Consider the following 19,319-nt stretch of genomic DNA (forward strand, 5'->3'; position numbering starts at 1 on the left):
ACACAATTTTAAACTTGCATAAGTGTTTGATGTATTTGACATAGAGCAGTTTTGTACTAAAAAGTTCTTAGTAAATGCTTGACTTGACAGCAAATTACAGTGTAAAACTCAGATGAATGTCATCCATTCTTTCATGTACTTAGAATTTAAGTAAAACTCGGATGAATTTCATCCATTCTTTCATGTACTTAGAATTGAAGATGTCTGTCTGCATTTTTTGAAGCATTGGTTTGCTAGCTATCTTCTGTAAGCCAGCAATTGGCTGGTAATTTTGTTGGTTTTGTTTTTTTTATCTCCTAGAGTAGTCAAGCAAATAGCAACTTTAGCAAGCCCAGAAACTGATGTAAGTGAACAATGTGTTGTTAAACTGTTATGATGATTTATCAAGACTGTTAAAGGAAAATTAATTAACTTGGTGCTAGAAGATGAAATTTCAACTAGAAAGTCTTCTTTGTTCTTACTGATGTTGGCACATATTGTTTTCTTTTTTTTTTTTTTTTTTAAGAAAGAGCTTTAAAATCTTGTGTTGGTTAAGAGTGTTAAATTCCTGGCATTGTGTGAATTTTTTTCAGACACTCCTTTGTATGTATTTCAAGTTTATTGTAGTTTAACTAGACTCAGAATGCAATTGGTGGAAACTAGCTCACAAATCATGCTTCAGAAGCATTATTTTCAGATCTTTTCCTGCAAAATAGAAGAGATCATAGAATCATGGAATAGTTAGGGTTGGAAAGGTCCTTAAGATCATCTAGTTCCAACCCCCCCTGCCATGGGCAGGGACACCTCACACTGAACCATCTCACCCAAGGCTCTGTCCAGCCTGGCCTTGAACACCGCCAGGGATGAAGCATTCACAACTTCCCTGGGCAACCCATTCCAGTGCCTCACCACCCTAACAGGAAAGAACTTCTTCCTTATATCCAATCTAAACTTCCCCTGTTTAAGTTTGAACCCGTTACCCCTTCTCCTATCACTACAGTCCCTAATGAAGAGTCCCTCCTTGGCATCCCTATAGTCCCCCTTCAGATATGGAAGGCTGCTATGAGGTCTCCACACAGCCTTCTCTTCTCCAGGCTGAACAGCCCCAACTTTCTCAGCCTGTCTTCATACGGGAGGTGCTCCAGTCCCCTGATCATCCTCGTGGCCCTCCTCTGGACTTGTTCCAACAGTTCCATGTCCTTTTTATGTTAAGGACGCCAGAACTGCACACAATACTGCAGGTGAGGTCTCACGAGAGCAGAGTAGAGGGGCAGGATCACCTCCTTTGACCTGCTGGTCACACTCCTTTTGATGCAGCCCAGGATATGGTTGGCTTTCTGAGGTGCAAGCACACATTGTTGGCTCTTGTTCATTTTCTCATCAACCAACACCCCCAAGTCCTTCTCCACAGGGCTGCTCTGAATCTCTTTTCTGCCCAACCTGTAGCTGTGCCTGGGTCACTCTAAGAAGTGATTGAACACTGGAACAGGTTGCCAAGAGGCTGTGGAGTCTCCATCCTCAAAGAGTCAGAACCTGTCTGGACACAGCCATGAGCAACCTACTCTAGCTGACTCTGCTTTGAGAAGGCTGTTTGGACTAAGCAATCTCCAGAGCTCCTTTCCAACCTCGACTATGATAAAATTCTGTGATTCTGTAATACATCTGTTAAAATGTGTTCATATCATTGAAGAAATCTGACTAAATATTTGATACCTACTTAAATTAGCTTCTTCGAAACAAATGACTTCTGTATTTCTCTGTTTTTTATACTTTTGAATTATTTTATTTGGCATAATATATTGTTTGGCTTTTTCATGCTGAATAAAAACAGAAAAGCCCAGTATTAATGTTTATTAAAAGGGAATAAATATTTTAAAAGCATGAATATGAGGCTTTTGATTACTATGCATATGAACAGCATCCTTCATATCTTGTTTCTACAGTTATGTCTTGGTAGTTATATCTAATGATATTCTATCACATTAATTGTTCATATGTTCAAAATGTAATTTTCTTTTCAGATAGTACTGTGAAATATGCAAGCTAATTACATTCGGAAAGCTACCTTTGACACTCATCTTGAGGAATGGTTTTAGTGTGTTTAGTAATGTTGTAATTTTCATTACAGTCCTGTACTTTTATGGTATCAGACATTCATGCAGTAGGGGCTATGTAGATAGTTGGCAATCGTAGGATATATAGCAGTCAGGATTAAATAGCAATAAAGGATTCACTGAACTGCACTAACAAATCAGACGTGATTACAGTCTGTGTCAATGCATGCAGAGTTTAGAATGTGCTGGTGAATAGGCTGTAGTCCATTCACTTATGTTATTTTTCTGTGTGTGATATAAGTGAAGATAAAATAATAGTATAGATATATGGTCCTAAATTATATGAAATATTTTATGAAAGCAGTAATAATTAAGGAAGTTGAATTAAAGGTTCTTTCATTTTTATGATGTATGTGACCTCTTATTTTTAGCTGTTGTTCATCAGTATGTTTTCCTCTTTCTGTTATTTTTTACTAATCTTAACATTATATGGCTTTCAATAAAATATTTGCTTCAGTGTTCAAATAATGTAAAATTTAATCACTTGTGGTGTCCCACTGATTCTAATTTCTGTATTCAGAAGACATACAGAATGAAGTTTTCTCTTAATTGTTCGACTTTTGTGCTTACTTTTGTCAAACTAATTTTTTTTCTGTAATCTCAATTTTGTAATCACTTGTATGCATAAAAACATAACATTTTGTGAAGTGATTTCTAGGTCTGAATTCGTATTCTGGGCATGTGTAATTTTGCGTAGCTTGTCCATGTTATGTGATGGCAAGAAAGAATACTCAAATCTCTTCAGTCAAGCTTGTTGAACAATTTTGTCACTTTTTTCATAGGAACATTTTAAGGACATAATAATGACATAATTTAGGACAAATTTTTTAAATTGTCACTTAAATTACTTTTTTTTTCAGATAAATAACCTGAAGTACAATAAATGGCTAAACAGAAAAGGCAGGAATAGAAATTGGATGGTAAACAATTTACCGTTTTATGCATACAGTATCTTTGGTCGTTATTGCATACATGATAAAAACTGTATATAGAACTTTTAGTAGCAATTGAAATTTAGCAGGTTAAATGCCTCATGTTTAATTTGCAGCCACTTCAGTATATGCACAGATGTTTTTTAAATTTAGGATCAGCTTCACTTTTGTGTTAGGAGAAGAGATTGAATAAGGTGGTTCATTAGTTCTCTGACTCTCAAACTGTTCTTGTCACAAGATCTGTTGACACCTTTCAGGCAGTGCTCTAAGTTCAGACAGGCATGGGTTTATACTGTAGATGTAAATGCTTGGAGTAGGGCAAGACTTCCTCTCCCCTCTTTGTTACAGTGTCCCTCTTTTTGCATAGGCAGTACTTGGCCCTTGGGGCTGTCCAAAAGCCAGAAGATTCCCTCCTGATACAACTCTCAACCATATACTGCTCATGGGAAGTAGAGAGGCTTCATTTGGAAAAGTGAATCTGTCCTTTTATTTCTTATCTCATTATATTTCTTGTATTAACAAATATCTACCACTCCTTTCTTGAGTTTTCCTTTTTTTTTTTTCTCCCAGATTAACCTTTTAAAGTTTTCAGCATGAACTTTTTTCCCATGTCATGAAAAAAGAAATCTGAAGCTCCTCATTATAGAACTTACCAGAATTCTTTGTCTTGCTGTTATTCCTGCATGTTTTAAAAAAGGTGGATTTTTCTCTTTTTCATATGGTTTATTTTATGAACATATGGGTCTGTTTTGTGGTTTTGGGAGATACAGTGATCCAGATTTTCTCTGCAAGTCCTACAGTCAAATTCTGCGAGTTTTTTTTAATTATACAATTGAATACCTAACACTGCAGAATAGGAATTTGCATTATATGCATCCATTTCACTTACTAACTTATTCTTAATACTTTATTCTTATTTATTGTTTTCATTTGCAGCCTCTTCCTGTGCCCATCTTGCTATTTCTGTAGCCAGTAAACGATTAAATTAATTCATTAAGGTGTGTGGTGGGTAGATGCATACATACTTGCAGACCCTCATCCCGCTCCACATAAATCAAGATATAAATCTAGATATAAATCAAGTGTGCAAGGGAGACTTAAATCACTGTTTCCTTTGTATTAATGAGTCTTTTTGTTTGTTTGTTTTTTAAACGAGATGTGAATTTCTACCAAGTAGGTCCTAAGAACATCAGGAGAGAAAGGTGGGTACAGTGGCTCAGCCAACTCTTTGCCCTCCCACCTTGGGCAAGTCAGTTAAAGATGTATGGAGTGAATGCGTGTTAATTCCTGGGCTTTCTATGCAGTTCAGGGTGAGGATTATGTGGGTTTAGAATAATATTCGGAGCAGCCAGTTTACTGAGTTGTGAACAGCCTAAGGCTAATTTATAAGTGGAAAAAAACCAAAACAAACAAAAACCCAAACGTGTCTGGGCTCCTACCCTTTCTGGAGCTTAGGTATTTTGCGTGGGGTCTAGTCAGGTGCCTTTGTCTTCTTAAGATCTAAAACCTAGAGGAACTTTGTAAAGCTGTGCACATTTAAAACATCTTTGTTTCAAACAAGGAGAAGCTCTTCTAATTAATCCCTATAGCTGATGGTTCAAACATTTGTCTAGCAATAGTAGAACTAAATTTAGTTCTTTGTAAGCCTGCTGTTTCAAACTACATCTGTTATCATCTAAAAGAATACCATATATCCTCAATAAGCTGTAGAATAGATTCAGTGCAGTACTATTTGTGGCTGTCATTGAAATGGGGCTCTACTCTGTGAGGAAAGCCAAGCCAAAGAGACCATGTCTGAAAAGGTGCAAGATGTTATGACCTAGTGCTTAGCACATCCAGCTCTGAATAGAGAGCCTGAAGTGCCTTAATCCCCTTTCACAAGAGTGACTTGAGGATAAAATACAAAAATAGCTGTGTCATATCCTTCCCCTTGTTATTCTCTCTTGACTTTTTAATATGGGGACTTAAAACCCATTGTTCCCACTAGCCAATATTAAACTGTCTCACATAAAATTACAAACGAATGACCCATATAAGGAATACAGTTCCAGTAATGCATAAAGTAAAACATGGACTGCATCAGATGCATTAAAATAATTCCTGGAGCTTAGTACTCTAAGGGGATGCATGTATGAACAGATTCCATAAGACAAGTTGCTTGTCTCTCCTACCAGGCAGACCAGAGGGATCCACAGTTCAGTCTTAAAATTTCAGAAGGAATGGATTTCTGATGTCTCTGAATAGGATTAAATATCATCTTGTGGCTCAGAACCATGGTGCATCTTAATTAAAACTACTTAATTTTAGCAGTTAGATATAGCTCTCAAATTGTGCCAGCCAGGCTGGAAAACACACATGTAATCACAATGCAGAGGCTAAACTACTACATAGCATCATCTTTCCAGGTTACAGCTGTATCCATTCTTGGTATTTATATAGATTTTTGTCTCTAACAACAACAGGTTAGATATTTATGTATGTTTTTATTATTGTCATTAGCATTAAAAAAAGTCAGATACTTAAAACTTCCATCTCTTCTAGTATGCTCTTACTGCATCTTATTCAGTACAGTAATGCTAGAAACTGCTGCTAAATGTTGTTTTCAGGGGTGTATATCTTTCTATGAACATCTTTTATACTTGTCTTAGTTTAATGAACTGTTTCATCAGATCCTCTTTACATTTAAGTAATTTGAGTAATTTGCCAATCTATCCTCAAACTCCCGTAAAAGTTTGAAATAGTAATAAGCTTAATGCGAGAGCATGTTAACCTAAGCAGTGAATGTGCTTGGTTAAAGAATGTATGACTTTCAAACATTTATCATCCCCCCCATAGCTTCTACTTTTCGTTTCAAAAAATGTGATCTTTTCTCAATGTATTTCAACAGGAACCTCTATCTGAATTAGTCTAATGAATAAGCAGCTTTCTGCTAACTGCCTGGAAGAAACACACAAAACACTTGACTGTGTCATTGCCTACTGATTCAGTAGCTGTGATTCCACATAACTGAGAGGAGTTTAGTGTCTTCTAAAACCAACAATGTCATCATTAATTCATCAGAAACACAGCTGCGAACTTTGGGTGCTTTTTATTATACCAACCCAACCGAGCAAAAAACATTCCAATGTGCAGTAGACAAAGTTCTAAGCAACTGGGGTGCATAGTGCTTTGTGTTTAAGCTATTGACCTTGTAATGTGATCACACAGACTTTTAGTAAATTAATCTTTCAGATCTTATGAGTGACATGTGAACTTTGACTTTCTTGGCAAAACACAGACTCCAGCTCTGGTAGTCACCTGTACTCAAAATGCATGATAAATTCACATAACTTTCTTTTGAAAAAAATTAGTTTTTTGGTACTTTCATGTCTTTTACTAGGAAGAAATTAGACTTTTTCATTTTTTGTGCAGTGATCTACATCACTGAGTATAAATGTGATTGTCCCAAACTTTATTTAAGAATATACTTTGGCTATTCCTGTAGCAATGATACGTTTCAAATTGTGAAACATGAAGTTTTCTGTGAGGTACATGCAACTGTACCTTTTACATTCTGGTAATTTGTTCATTGTTTCTAGAATTGTATTAATTTCCCTAAAATCAAAATTTCTTATAATTGGTGTTTACACAGCCATTATTCCAAAATACATTTTATATTCGAGCATCTTCTGCAGAAAACAGGTGAAAAATTTAAGCACTGAAATACTCTGATATCGTCAAGGCATAATTATTTAAAATTTTGAGTCTTTACTATAAAGCCTGTAGATTTCTACATGAGCATAATTCTTTTTTGTCCCTGGTGCTGGAAAGCTGGTATGCTTATGCTTAGTATTTGGGCTATTTGGGCTACCTGGTTTGCGCATATGTGTCACGTGACTTGTGGCATTCTCTTTGGTCATGAGGAGTAAGTACAGGAGCTTACCCAGTGTGGCTGTGTGCCCTGTTGAAAACCATCTTTGCTTCTAGTTACAAACATGTAGCCATCTCTTATTTACCAGGCATGGGTTTACCAGGAAATGAGTAAGTGGGAGGGAAGGAAGCCTATGTACTGCAACACTGTGTTATGTACCTATAGGCTTGTAGCTTTCATAGTCAAATCAACCTACTGTCTTTGTAAAGTGAGTAAAAGTTTCCTCACTTTTTATCTGTATGCCACAGATACTTGTGTTTCTGAGCACATGAACCAGGATAATAACAGTAAGGAACTGCAACAATTAGAACACATTCTTTTCGAGATTATTTTGTTCTGGGACATGAGAATCTGTGACCAAAAAAAAGAACAACACAAGATGCTAAAAGGGATTTTCATTTCTAAGGCCTAGAGAGCTAAGAACTATTATAAACTTAGTGGCAGAAAGTAACTGTGAGGGTTTTCCTCATCACGCCAGGAAAGAAAAAAAAAAGGAGGTTGGCTTTCCTACCTGGTCTTACAATATTTATGCTGTTTCTAGTTTTCCAAGGACATAAAATACATGGATTTTTATTTTTTTTTATAATAGTATAAAAATATTACCATGCCAGCAGGAATATGGTCATTGATACTGTTCATATTTACTCTATGTGTAAAACAAGCCTGAGGAAAAGCCATACGGGTTTTAATAAGTGATCAAAACTAAGGTTTACTTTAACAGTTAGACTTTCTGAAGGGATCTTTGTAGTTAGAGGAAAAAAAAAAAAATTATTGTGCATTTCTATTTAAAAAAACCTCCAACACTGTCAAACATCAAGTAAAATAGGTTAGCACTTGTTTTATCTCAGTCTTAGGGTTTTTTTATTGTTATGTGGTAAATTTAAACTTTATGATAATGTAGATTTCAGTGTTTCAAGGTTTTAAATCTTGTTCTTGTACTTACTGAAAGGACCCATGTCCCCCAACCCACCACCACCCCCAATCAAGAACGGGTGCAGGCAGGCTTGAAACTCTAAATAAAATGTTTTCTTTGAAGCATATTGTTCATCACGTTTTTCCTAAAGGCTGTTGGGTTTTCCTTTTGAATGGAAATAGAAGAGCCATAGGCAGGTATTTGATTTAAAAATACCCTTCCATTCTTTAGAAAAGAAAAAGAAAAAATTATTCTCTATTTTAAAAATGTTTTTTAGCACTCCATAAAAAGATGCCACACTGACAAGCACAGCTGCAACTTGATGTTCCCTATGAAAACTTTGCACTTGCCCTGTGGCAACAAGCCCACCAAACTCAAAAACAAAATAAAATTCTGTATCAGTTCTCTCTCTGACTTCTCATTAGCAGAGACAGAGATGTGGCAAAATTATCCCTACCCTTAAGCATTTATCTATGCTCATGTATGGTAATGTTTCTCTTAAAAGGCAATGACAATTTCATAGATTTTAGATGGGATGTTCCTTAGTTAAGTGTAATTATTCATTACATGAATCAAAAGGGTCAGAAACATTTCATAAGCAGTAAATGGGAACTTGATTTTTTCCTTCAAGAGACTTACTAGTCCTGCCATTGTGAGGTAGGACTCCTTATTTGCAATTCACATAATTAAAATTATTGCCAATGTCTCTTTTTCCTGTAAGTTATGTAAATTTTGGTACTGTTAAAGCTCTAGATTTTTTTAGTGCCACAATTCCACTAGAATCTTTGCTCCTATTAAGGAGACAAACCCAAGCCTTTATTTAAAACTGTAACAATTGAAAGATCAAAACAAGAAAAAAATTACAGTTTTGGATCTACTAGACCGCATATTTTTGGACAGATGTCATGGGTTTTGAGTGCCTGCATTTGCCAATACAGGGCAATATTGTACATGCTCTTTTATTGAGTTTGTGGGATAAACTTACAGTAACAAGACAGAGAAAGCTAAGCCAGTGCGATACGTTTGTTATTTGAAACTAGGTGTCTTTACAATTCTGTACTTCGACATATTTCTTGGAAACAGGTTTCTGAAAAATAGTGTCATACACCTTTTTCTAATCCTGTGTGATTTACCAAATTTCTGTTGTATTGTTGATCTCTACTTCTTCCTATTTATCGTTTTTGCTTAGAATGCAAATTGTATTGTCACAAAGGCTTCAGTTTTAAAAAGAGTAATTTATAAGCAAAATTCTAAATTTTCTGTGTTTAGATATTAGCTGGGTTGAATTACAGTCTGAGGTGCTGGTGTCTTTGCTATGTGTGAGGACCTTGTGAACTAGTCAGCATTATTAGCATTTGGCTGAGGCTCTTCATTTAGGTGTCATGAATGTGAAATGAAGAAGGAATACTATAATCTTTATTTGACGCAGAGTCAAAAACTCTGTGAGAAAACCGCATTTCTAAAAGAAACTCTGTGCTTTTTTCCTTGGATAATTGAGATTTTACACTACCTGTGTTACTGCACTAGAGAACACTGTGGGTTTCTGCATTTTGTTATTCTACATATAGCAGGACTTCTTTCATATCATACTTCTGCTATTGGGAGAGAATATTTCTGTTTCCAAAATACTTATCACAGGTCAGTTTTACCATATGTGTATATATACGGTATATAGAAGTCAGTATCAGGGCTGCCAGTTGCTATTGATGCACAGGGCCAATCAAAAAGAATCACTTTAAAAGATGTCCCTAAAAATATCAGAAATGTGGTCTAAACTCCTAGTATTCCTAAAACTATTATTTTGTTCCTTTTTTAAGCCTCCATTCATAGTCGCTTTTGAGTCTTTGTGTCTTACTGCTCCTTGGGCCAGTCCTTGATTTCAGTGAGACTAAACTACATAGGTCATGTAGATCATGTGTCTGCAGCTTGTCTGTTTTCTTTCTTATTTGGTGGAGGCATTTTGTCAGTTTTATTGGTGTTTTAGCACTTGAAGTTTCTTACGTTATGAAGAAACAAATCTCTATGCCATTACTTTTATTGCTATTTATGTTTTCTGTTCCCTGAATGGATTATAGACCTGCAAGTATTCTTAAAATCTCAAGATACTTAGAGTTTTAAAATTGCTATGAGAAGATACTTATGTACCCTTAGTGTACCCTTATGGTACACTGTATCTATTTCTTGGAAAAATAGAAACCAATGTGACAGAAAAAAAAAAATAAGTGGGGTTTTGTAACAGAAAACAGCTGCAACCACATCAAGGCATTTTTGTCTACTCTACTGGCTTTGCTGAAAATTAAAGCCACAACTTAATAATATTCAAGGAAGAGATTCCTACGGAATTAAATCTGTTAAGTGCTTGATATCAAACAGTTAAAAACACAAAAAGGGATGTTTAGGAAAATGTTTCTGAATGCTAAATCGCCTAGATTGCAGAAGTTCTGCTTCTTCAGGAGAGGCTAGAAAATGAAAATCTTATTCCGAATGATGGATTATAAATACCAGCTCAGGAATTTGTGTCTTATGTTTTCTCACACATTCAGTGTGTTCAATTAAAAACAGCTTGCTTTCTAACCTCAGAATACTTGAAAGTGTATGAAATCAAGTTCTGTAAAGCTAAGGAGCTATCTGTTTGTTGAGAAAAAATCTAGAAATGACAGAAAAAATTTTAGTGACTCATATATAGAAAAATGCCTTTTTTTTTCCTTGCTACAAATGCAATAGATGAGCTAAACATTGAACTAATCTGGAGTCAGGAGAGCTGAATTCTTGCAAAACATCTGTTGACAACCTTGGGGTAGATGGATTTTTAAATTCAAAGTTATTTAAATCAGAGATTTTTATCACAGTTCAGTATTCAAATAAAGAGGGGGTTACATGATTTATGCAGCTTTTAAAATTCTTGTTAATTATTTTTCTAAAGAACGGTTGACTTGTTGTTTAGTGACTACTAGGATATGATTATTTTCACTTAAATATGCCCAGTATATCAAGTCAGTACCTCTTTGCCTTACCCAGGAAAATATACTCTATGCACATTTAATTACACAGTTTAATGTATTTTTACTCAGAATTGTAGTTCTTACCTTTTGTTTTATGAAAGATACTGAATAAAATGTCTTTCTTTGTTGATTCCTGCTGATTAGAAATTTGTGCCCTGCTGCTACCATGAAATGAAGCTAGAATTGAAGTTAGCTTCAGAGAAGAAGGGTAAAAAGTATGACTTGTAACAATTCAGAAATAAAGGGGCTTGGATCTTTAAAATGTATTAAATTATTTCAATATGCTTCCAAGAAAAAATTCACACTTACAGTCACTGAATTGCTTCATTATATCCTACTGTAGTGCCATGCAAACTTTGCAACTGAGAGTAATGCAGCTTAGTGTCTTGGTGTCTATGGTATCAAATGAAAAGAAAATGATTGCAAAAGATATTTTAGCTTCCTCCTTTTTTTGTTGCTGTTTTTTTTTCTCTTTTTCCCCTACTTCTGTCTCCTCTGGCAAGTAGTTGCTTTCTGTTTCTGAAGTCTTCAGTGTGACATATCTGACGAAGCAGATTTTCATTATTTGCACATTCAAACCACATGCAATTAAGTGGATATTTTTGAGAAAGATAAAATAAAAACAAGTATTACGCTTGTTTGCAATGACTAAAATATGTGTGTTTGAATTAGTTTTGCCTACAAGAACTTGTCATTTTTATTTTTTTTTTGGTATAACCTTTAGGCGATCTTAAAAAAGAAATGTGTGACTGCAATTACCATGTCTCTTCTTCACAGTTTTCACCTACTTTGCAGCTCTAAATAACAGCAAAATTTTATAAACTCATGTCCCCTTTTGATTTCTGTCTAAAATTTCTCTTTCTCAGAGAAAGGGGAAAAAAAACTTTAGGGTTTTTATTTCCAATTTATTAATGAAGTTCATTTATTTATTTTTTTAAATGGAGTTTTTATGATTCCATGAGGCTGATGATGGCTTTGATGTTGTGATTCTGGTGTCTCATGATGTTACAAGCTAAATTTTCTTTTCAGACAGTGATGTTACCAGACACCCACAAATCTCCTCTTTTTTTTCTGTCATTTCTGCTTTCTGGCTTTTAGCAGCAGCAGCAGCTACAGAAAACTGCCTACCAGACCTTTTTATTCTGCCCTAACAGAAGCAGAAACAGTGGAAACAAATGAGAAAAGGGAAAATGTCACCAACAGAAGAAAAGAAATAGAAGAGAAGAATAGAAGGCAGAAAAGAGCAATGGCAGGAGATTTTCTCCTACCGTTCAGGAATCCCATTCTTGTTAAAGATCTAAGTCTTTCCTGAAATAGTACTAAAGTCCCCAACATACCCAAGCTATGTATAAGCACAGGACCATCAGATGGTGAATCTTGATTATAGCACAAGGAGCTCTTAATTTTGGAATCCATTATTCAGCTTCCAGTCTAAATTTTTAACACCATCAGATTGATACATGTTATTGCCCTATCCAGAAACATGCTCTCTGAGTGGTAAGCATGTTTTTAATTTACTCTAATTACATTTTCTCTCATTACATTCTGAAATAGCCTTACACAGGAAAGATTAACTTTTTTCTTCTAGATTTGTTAAGCCCTTTCTCATAAGATAGTGTTTTTAAAACAAACCAGCAAGCACTGAAAGCCATAACATGATGTGCTGGACACAAAAGAATTTCCTTGTAAAAGTGGATGTGTGGTTCTCTGTACTGGGTCTGGCTGGGATGGAATTAATTTTCTTCCTAGCAGCTGATATGGTTTTATATTTGTGACCAGAGCAGCACTGATAACACACCCATGTTTTAGCTGTTGCTAAACAGCGTTTGCAGTGTCACGGCATTCTCTGTTTCTTGCTCTGCCCTCCCAGTGAATAGATCAGGTGTGAGGAATAGGCTGGGAGGAGGCACAATGAGGCAGGTGATCCAAACTAACCAAAGAGATATTCCATGCCATATAACACTATGTACAGCAATAAAAAGGGAAAAGAAGGGGTTCTATAAAGTTCCCATCTTTTGCTGAGGAACTGGCTGGGCATTGGTCTACATACAGGAGATGCTGAGTGGTTGCCTTTGCATAACTTTCCCTTCTCCTTTGCTTATTAAACAATTTTGATCTAGCTACACAAGTTTTAATGCTTTTAGGCTTCCTTTTCACTTCCCCTGTCCCACTGGGGCAGGGGGGGTGGGCAGTGAGCAAGCAACTGTATGGTGCTTAGCTGTCTACTGTATCACAACAGTATCCTAAGGACATATTACCACAATTTAGATGTTATGGACACCAGTCCTGACATCTGTGGTACAAAAGAGCTTTGGGCTGCTAGCACTTACGGAAATTGTAAAAAGCTCTTCCACAACAACATGATGTGACTGTTTTTGTATGCAGCGTATTAATAGTATTCCATAATAGCACTGATCAGTACTGCTCATAGAGAAGTTCATGTTGCTTTGGTGTGATGCATAAAGGTGAGACCTTGGAACTAATAGTGCATGTTGAGTTGAGTAGTATGGAAATACAAGGCCTTTTCAAAGTAGAATAGAGCTGTTTGAGAAACTATTAATAAGTCATGAAAAAAATAAAACTTATGAAATCTCCCTGTACTGATATGTAAAAAATCTCATGTTGTCTCAATAAATTAGTATACAAAAATAGAGTCTTTTAATCAGGAAGAGATCAGTTACTTTAGAATTGACTGTTGTAGTCCTACACATCAGCAAAAATCTAAGTAAATTTGAGTATCAAAGTAAATTGTTTCAAGCAAATAAAGCATCTTGAGAAGTGTTGATTGTAATACTTTCAGATTAAGCAACAAAATCTAGGCATTTATAGACATGCCAGCTACATGAGTCCTTAAATAGTTTTGGCTTTCTAGTGCTTATTCATTTTCTGTGTGTCATTTTATGATTATTTACTATAATTAGAAATAATCCTGACATATTAGCTTTCTCCCCATGCTAAAATCTGATAAGGCCTTTCAGTGTTAAGTCAATTTCTGTGTAGATGTGGAAAACAAGACTAACGCTTTGAACTTCCAAGCCTGTAGTCACAGCAGGTCTGCCTGCAGTGTACTACAAGTTTGCATTCCTACCGCATGCAGTAAGGTTTTCTCTATAGACCCATGTCACTGAGGAATTCAGCAAGGAACAAGAAATCTTTAGTCAGAGAAGGGCCACAAGTATGTGGAAAACTAGCTACACATAAGCAGTAAAGGTCATTAGCAGGCTCCTAAACTCCTGGCTAGGAATTAGTTTTTTGGATCATTAACAGTAAAAAGCCTAGAAAATGAATAGGACTCAGTGTCCTATTAAAAATTAGACAGAACAATTAAAAGGTGTTCCAATTTCTAATGGGAACCAGACCTGATAGCTCATTTTCCCTTGTCTAGTGGGCTGTTTTTTCATTTTGATTTACATTAATTTTGTGTCCTTGTATTTTTAAAGAACAATCTTGAAGATTTTTTTTTTTTCTGTATAGGAGTTGTAAATTATTTACAGTAAGGGCAGTGATAGCTTGGGAGAGGTAGAATCTGGTGTTTCCCTAAGACTGTGTTACTGATTCCAAGTCTTGTGACTCTAAACTAGTACAGTTAGCTGTGAAAGGATTTATTTTGGTGTGTGCAAAAGTGTACTTTGCAAACTCCTCATACAGTTGCGGTATTATGCAATCCCATGAGTTCAAATGCTCATTTAGGTGCGAGGTGTCTCTCCTTAGGGTATTATCTGTTTCCCTAAATTCAGTATTCTGTTTTCAACAGCAGTCTTCTTTCATTTCAATGTAGATTTCTCGCTGCTGAGTGGATGACTGATCGCTACTTAAGAGCAATCATCTTCTCTACTGTATATTTTTCCTTAACCCTAAAATGACTGTGGCACAAAAAAATTGTGAACAGTGAGCATTTAGTATTTTAAAATGTAATTTTTGAGAGCTATGTTAAATAATTTCTATTTCCATATCTTTGCATCCTTGCAATCCTGTCTTACAAAACAAACCGAAGGGAGGAAGAGATAAAGAAAGAAGAAAAGTAAGTAATGTTTTACACTGCCTGCTTTGCCTGCAGGCCTGCCAGTCTGAAAGAAAACAAGCCCACAAGTTACCAAAACTTTTCACTCTATAGATGTTATACTCATTTCCCTCTCCATATGCCTTAGGCTCTAAATCTCCCTACTTAGCTCCCTGGTAGTAATCAAAGTAATATATGGACTAATTGTCAATACGAGCCATGTGATTTTCCTGACAGGAAAAAAATTAAAAATTAAATTTGGACAAGAAAATGTAGACTGCAGATAAATGGGGATGGGGAAAATAGAATGACAAAAGAAAGGCAGGACAAAGATGATCTTCTCACTGTTTTCATTTTGTACTCATTCATTTACTCCAGATGCAGAATTATTTTCTGCTGTGAGTGAATTGCCCTGTCATTAACATAAACTTAGCTCTAACTGATCTTGGCCAAGAGCTTTGAAATATGTCATTATACAACCACACACTCAAAACCATGTGTGAATCCATGTGGGTTTCCAGATGTGAAAATCTTTTGTGATACAAATTTAGTTATGTTTATGTAGCATGATATTCTGCTCTGTGGATATACTCTAGATGAAGCTGTGCTTTCAGTAGTTGTCTAACCTATGTTACTGTGGTGCTCTGCCTGAGCAAATGCATCTTGTTTCTTATAGTTAGTTCATTCTATGAATGACTATAGACAGACATTGTCCCGCAAGTTAAAATACTTCTTCAAGAAATGTAAGAAATTCAGCAGGGTCTTGTAAATTAGATTGAGATTGAAAATTTGAAAAATTCCTTGTTTCATTTTTGCTTTGTCGGGTGTTTTGCTACTAATTGTTTTTCCCTCTCTGACTTATTTTTGATCTGTATTTTCTGCACTAGGATTGACATTTAAAAGCAAAAGAAAAATTAGAATAGATCATCTTGTTTTCTTTGTTATTTAAATAGGTGCTTAAGGCTGTGATTTGATTTCAGTTATATTATCAAAACTACATTGATTGATACCAATATTAGCTGAATCTCAATATAATTACCTCATTTAATTTTCATCTAAATACAGCTCTCTACATATAACGATAGTCTGTTGATGATAGTTTTGATTTGTTTTGGTTTGTTTGTTTAAAAGCCTTAACATCTCATTTTCTTTAATGCAGTTGTCTTCTTTTATATGTGTAGGAAGTGAATTCAGAGTGTCTTTGGGAAGGAAAAGTGTGTGCACAAAAAGACTTGTGGGTTCAATAAATCTATAAAATGGAGTTTAAGAACATCAGCTAGTGCCTGAACTGTAATCAGACTATAGTAACAATTATTAGCTATTCTTAATGTTTGACCATGTAAGTACAGAATAGTGGCTGAAAGTAACCTAAAATGTCTTTCTTGTTCACTTTATAGTGTCACCTTGTAATTTTTAATAGCCACAGCAAGTCTACAAAGAAATACTATTTTTTTCCTCACTGAGTGCTCTCGTATTCATGAACATGAATAATCAGTTTGTAGGCATAAATCATACACACTCTGCTACGTTGGCTGCCATCTCATCATGTCATATACATGAAACAGTTTCATATCACTCATGTAGTTGGATCAGGGGTAAAAAAATTAGCTGGATCTGATATTGATCTTTTTTCTGAGATGGTAGTAGCTCCATGCTCTAGCACAATGTAAAATCACGTCTGTGTAACAGTCATTACACCGTGAATAAATCATTGTTTGACATAAATCACTGTAGCCTTAGAGTTCATCATCTTGTCAGCTGACCTTTTGTCTCTTGGATGTTTGGTAAAACTGAGGTTTTGATTGTAGAAAGCATCTTTTCCCATTTAATATGTCTGTAACATTTGTAATACACATAATTATATTTTATCTCATATTTCATAGGCAAATGTATTATGAATATCTAAAATATGTCTTGTACTTTTCATTGCAGTCTCTAAATTGTCAGGGAGTGTTGTGCTTCTCTATTACCAGGGAGCATTAAGGACTGTACAGGCTAGAAGTAATGCCCATTGCAAACCTCTCCAGGCAAGGCAATCTTTGCTGTTCTTCACCACTATCAGCTAATATTAGTAATTATCTTTAATATCAAATTTAAAAAAATGTCCAGTAAAGGAAACCTGCATGATAAAAATGATGGGAGTGTGCCACTGTCTGAATGAGAAATTGACTGGAAGGGATACATCTGTGAGCTATCCAAACAGTGACAACTTCTTGAAAGCAGTAAAACTGGTGTACAGAAGATGGGGCTTTCTTCTGCCACATGCCTTGGGACATACATGACATGGTACGTCCTGAGCAACTGATGGGCTTTCTGTCAACGGTTGAGCAAGGCTCAACGGTTTGTTGCATTTTTACAGTGGGCGGCAGGGAATACTTCAGTCACTATGTAACAATCCTGTGGTCTGGTTTTTTGACCCCAGCTATATTGCCCAAACAGCTGAAAGTCTTTTAGCTATGTGCTGGTTTGCTTTCAGTACCCAAAATCTTAAAGCGTGTGCGTGTCTGTATACATTAGAAACCAAGTTATATGAAAAAGTACGTCGTTTGGTAATTAAAACTAGTGATATCTAGTGGAAGACTAAGCAAAATCAAAGGCCTTCTCAGTGCCTTGTGGGCATCAGACTTCTTTCCTAAATTTCAGCACCTAGTCTACCTAGAACCTGCTGAAGTTGTTACATAAATGATATAATTATATAAATACATATTTAAATCCAGTTTGAAATAAAAAAAAAATTATATCAGTTTAAGAGGTCTGCCAGTGCTTTTGTATCTTTCAAACTGTTTTATGGCACTGCTTTTCACTAATTATATTTTGAAAGAAGAAATTCTTACCCTCTTTTTTTTTTTTTTTCAGACTGAAGAACAAATGGGCCTCTCTGAGGAGCAGCTTAAGACCCTTCTGGAAGAATGTATACAGGCTCAGAGAACAATAAGCAACGTTACCATGCCAAAGTCTCAGGAATCTCTTTCTTTTGGATTAAGTCCCCCTTGTTACACAAGTCAAAACTCCACTCTTCACTCCACATCTACTCTTTCCAAAATGTTAGTTGAAGATCATATTGTAGGGATGTTAACAGCTCAGGAAAAGACTGGACTGGAAGACAAAAGCTTATGTGTTAATGCAGAGAGTGAAATCCCTGGCAGCTATATCAGCAAAGCACTGGTTGATAGACACTTATCAAAGGATTCACTGGCCCAAACAGAGGAACCTGCTGACCTAGAAGGTTTACAGAAGATGGAAGATAAGAGCATTACTAAAGGTTACTTTATGTCAAGAGCATTCAACACAAAAAGGTTGAAGAAACCTTCTTTCTTGGATGAACCATTATACTGCATCAGCACGAACAATGAGCCATCCACAGAGGCTGACATTCTCTGCATACCACTGCAAACCAAAGGAGGTGAGACTCTTAATGACCCTTTAGAATAGGCTTTTGATTATGATGGAAAAACCCAAGCAGGTTCTCACCAAAGGTATGCACCAATACACACTGATTATTATGGTGGGGCAAGGACGTACTTTTATAAAAGATAAAGCTGTGCCAAAAGTAATACACACGAAATAACAGAATATTTAATAAAATTCTTGCCCTGACATAAGTGACTATAGGACTAGGACTCTTATGAAATATAACATTGATGTTGATTAATTCTGTCAACTGGAAAACAGTGTTGACAAGACATATGGATTATCTTTTTGATACTAGATAGTCACGTTCACTGTTCTGTGGAAAGCAAATATTCTCCCAGCAGTTGGTATAACATTTCACACATAAATCCAAGTATTTCTCGAATGTTTTTAATAAGGTAAACTCGGTAGTGTAGAAACAAACATGACCTAGTTACATTAAAAATAGTAAATTGCTTTCAGTAGTTCAAAATTACACATAGAAGATACCAAAATGAATAAATACTGCAAAATTTCTATAAATTACTTTTAGTTCAGTAAAATAAACAGCTGTAACTGGGGGTGGGGGGGGTGGGGGGGGGTGGTGGTAATAATAATAAAAAAAAATCACTCTAGTATTATAAAAAGATTTTGGAAATGTCTCTATTTTTTATGTCCTTTACTTAATGTGATTATATAGTGATAGTGTAATCTAAATCTACATTTAGATTTTTAGCCTAAGACCAATTCTCTTTCTGGAAACCAGACCATTCAGATAAGCAGATTTTAGGCACATGCCTCTACAACTTTCATTTCTCTCAGGAAAGTTGTGACAGTGTGAAGTTTTTTTTTTTTTGTTAAAGTTCAATAGTTTAATTGTACTAGAAATCAGTTAATTTTGTTCAGTTTGTCAAGATAGGGCTTTGTTATCTGGTAATCTATTCTGAATTTGGGGAAACATTTTTTTACATTCATCCGTAATTTAGAAGAACATTCTACTACCTCTTTACTATATTATAATTTCTTGATTATGATCACAAGTGTTTCTTTGTTTGCTTGCACTTAACCTTTCTACAGTG

At 35.5% G+C, this 19,319-nt stretch overlaps 1 protein-coding gene across 1 annotated transcript in view; it reads left to right on the forward strand.

The window, feature by feature from the left end:
- The window catches only part of FSIP1 (fibrous sheath interacting protein 1), an 80,626-nt gene that overhangs the window by 58,207 nt on the left and 3,100 nt on the right, over window positions 1-19,319 (forward strand). Inside the window, exon 11 of the mRNA XM_061463365.1 lies at window positions 17,707-18,253. Within this exon, the coding sequence (XP_061319349.1) occupies window positions 17,707-18,253 (547 nt within the window). The remainder of the gene's footprint in view (window positions 1-17,706; window positions 18,254-19,319) is intronic.

Source organism: Pezoporus flaviventris, unplaced genomic scaffold, assembly GCF_033815535.1.
Source record: "Pezoporus flaviventris isolate CSIRO_AGI_PZ_B2104156 unplaced genomic scaffold, CSIRO_AGI_Pfla_v1 ptg000036l, whole genome shotgun sequence".
Lineage (NCBI taxonomy): Eukaryota > Metazoa > Chordata > Aves > Psittaciformes > Psittacidae > Pezoporus > Pezoporus flaviventris.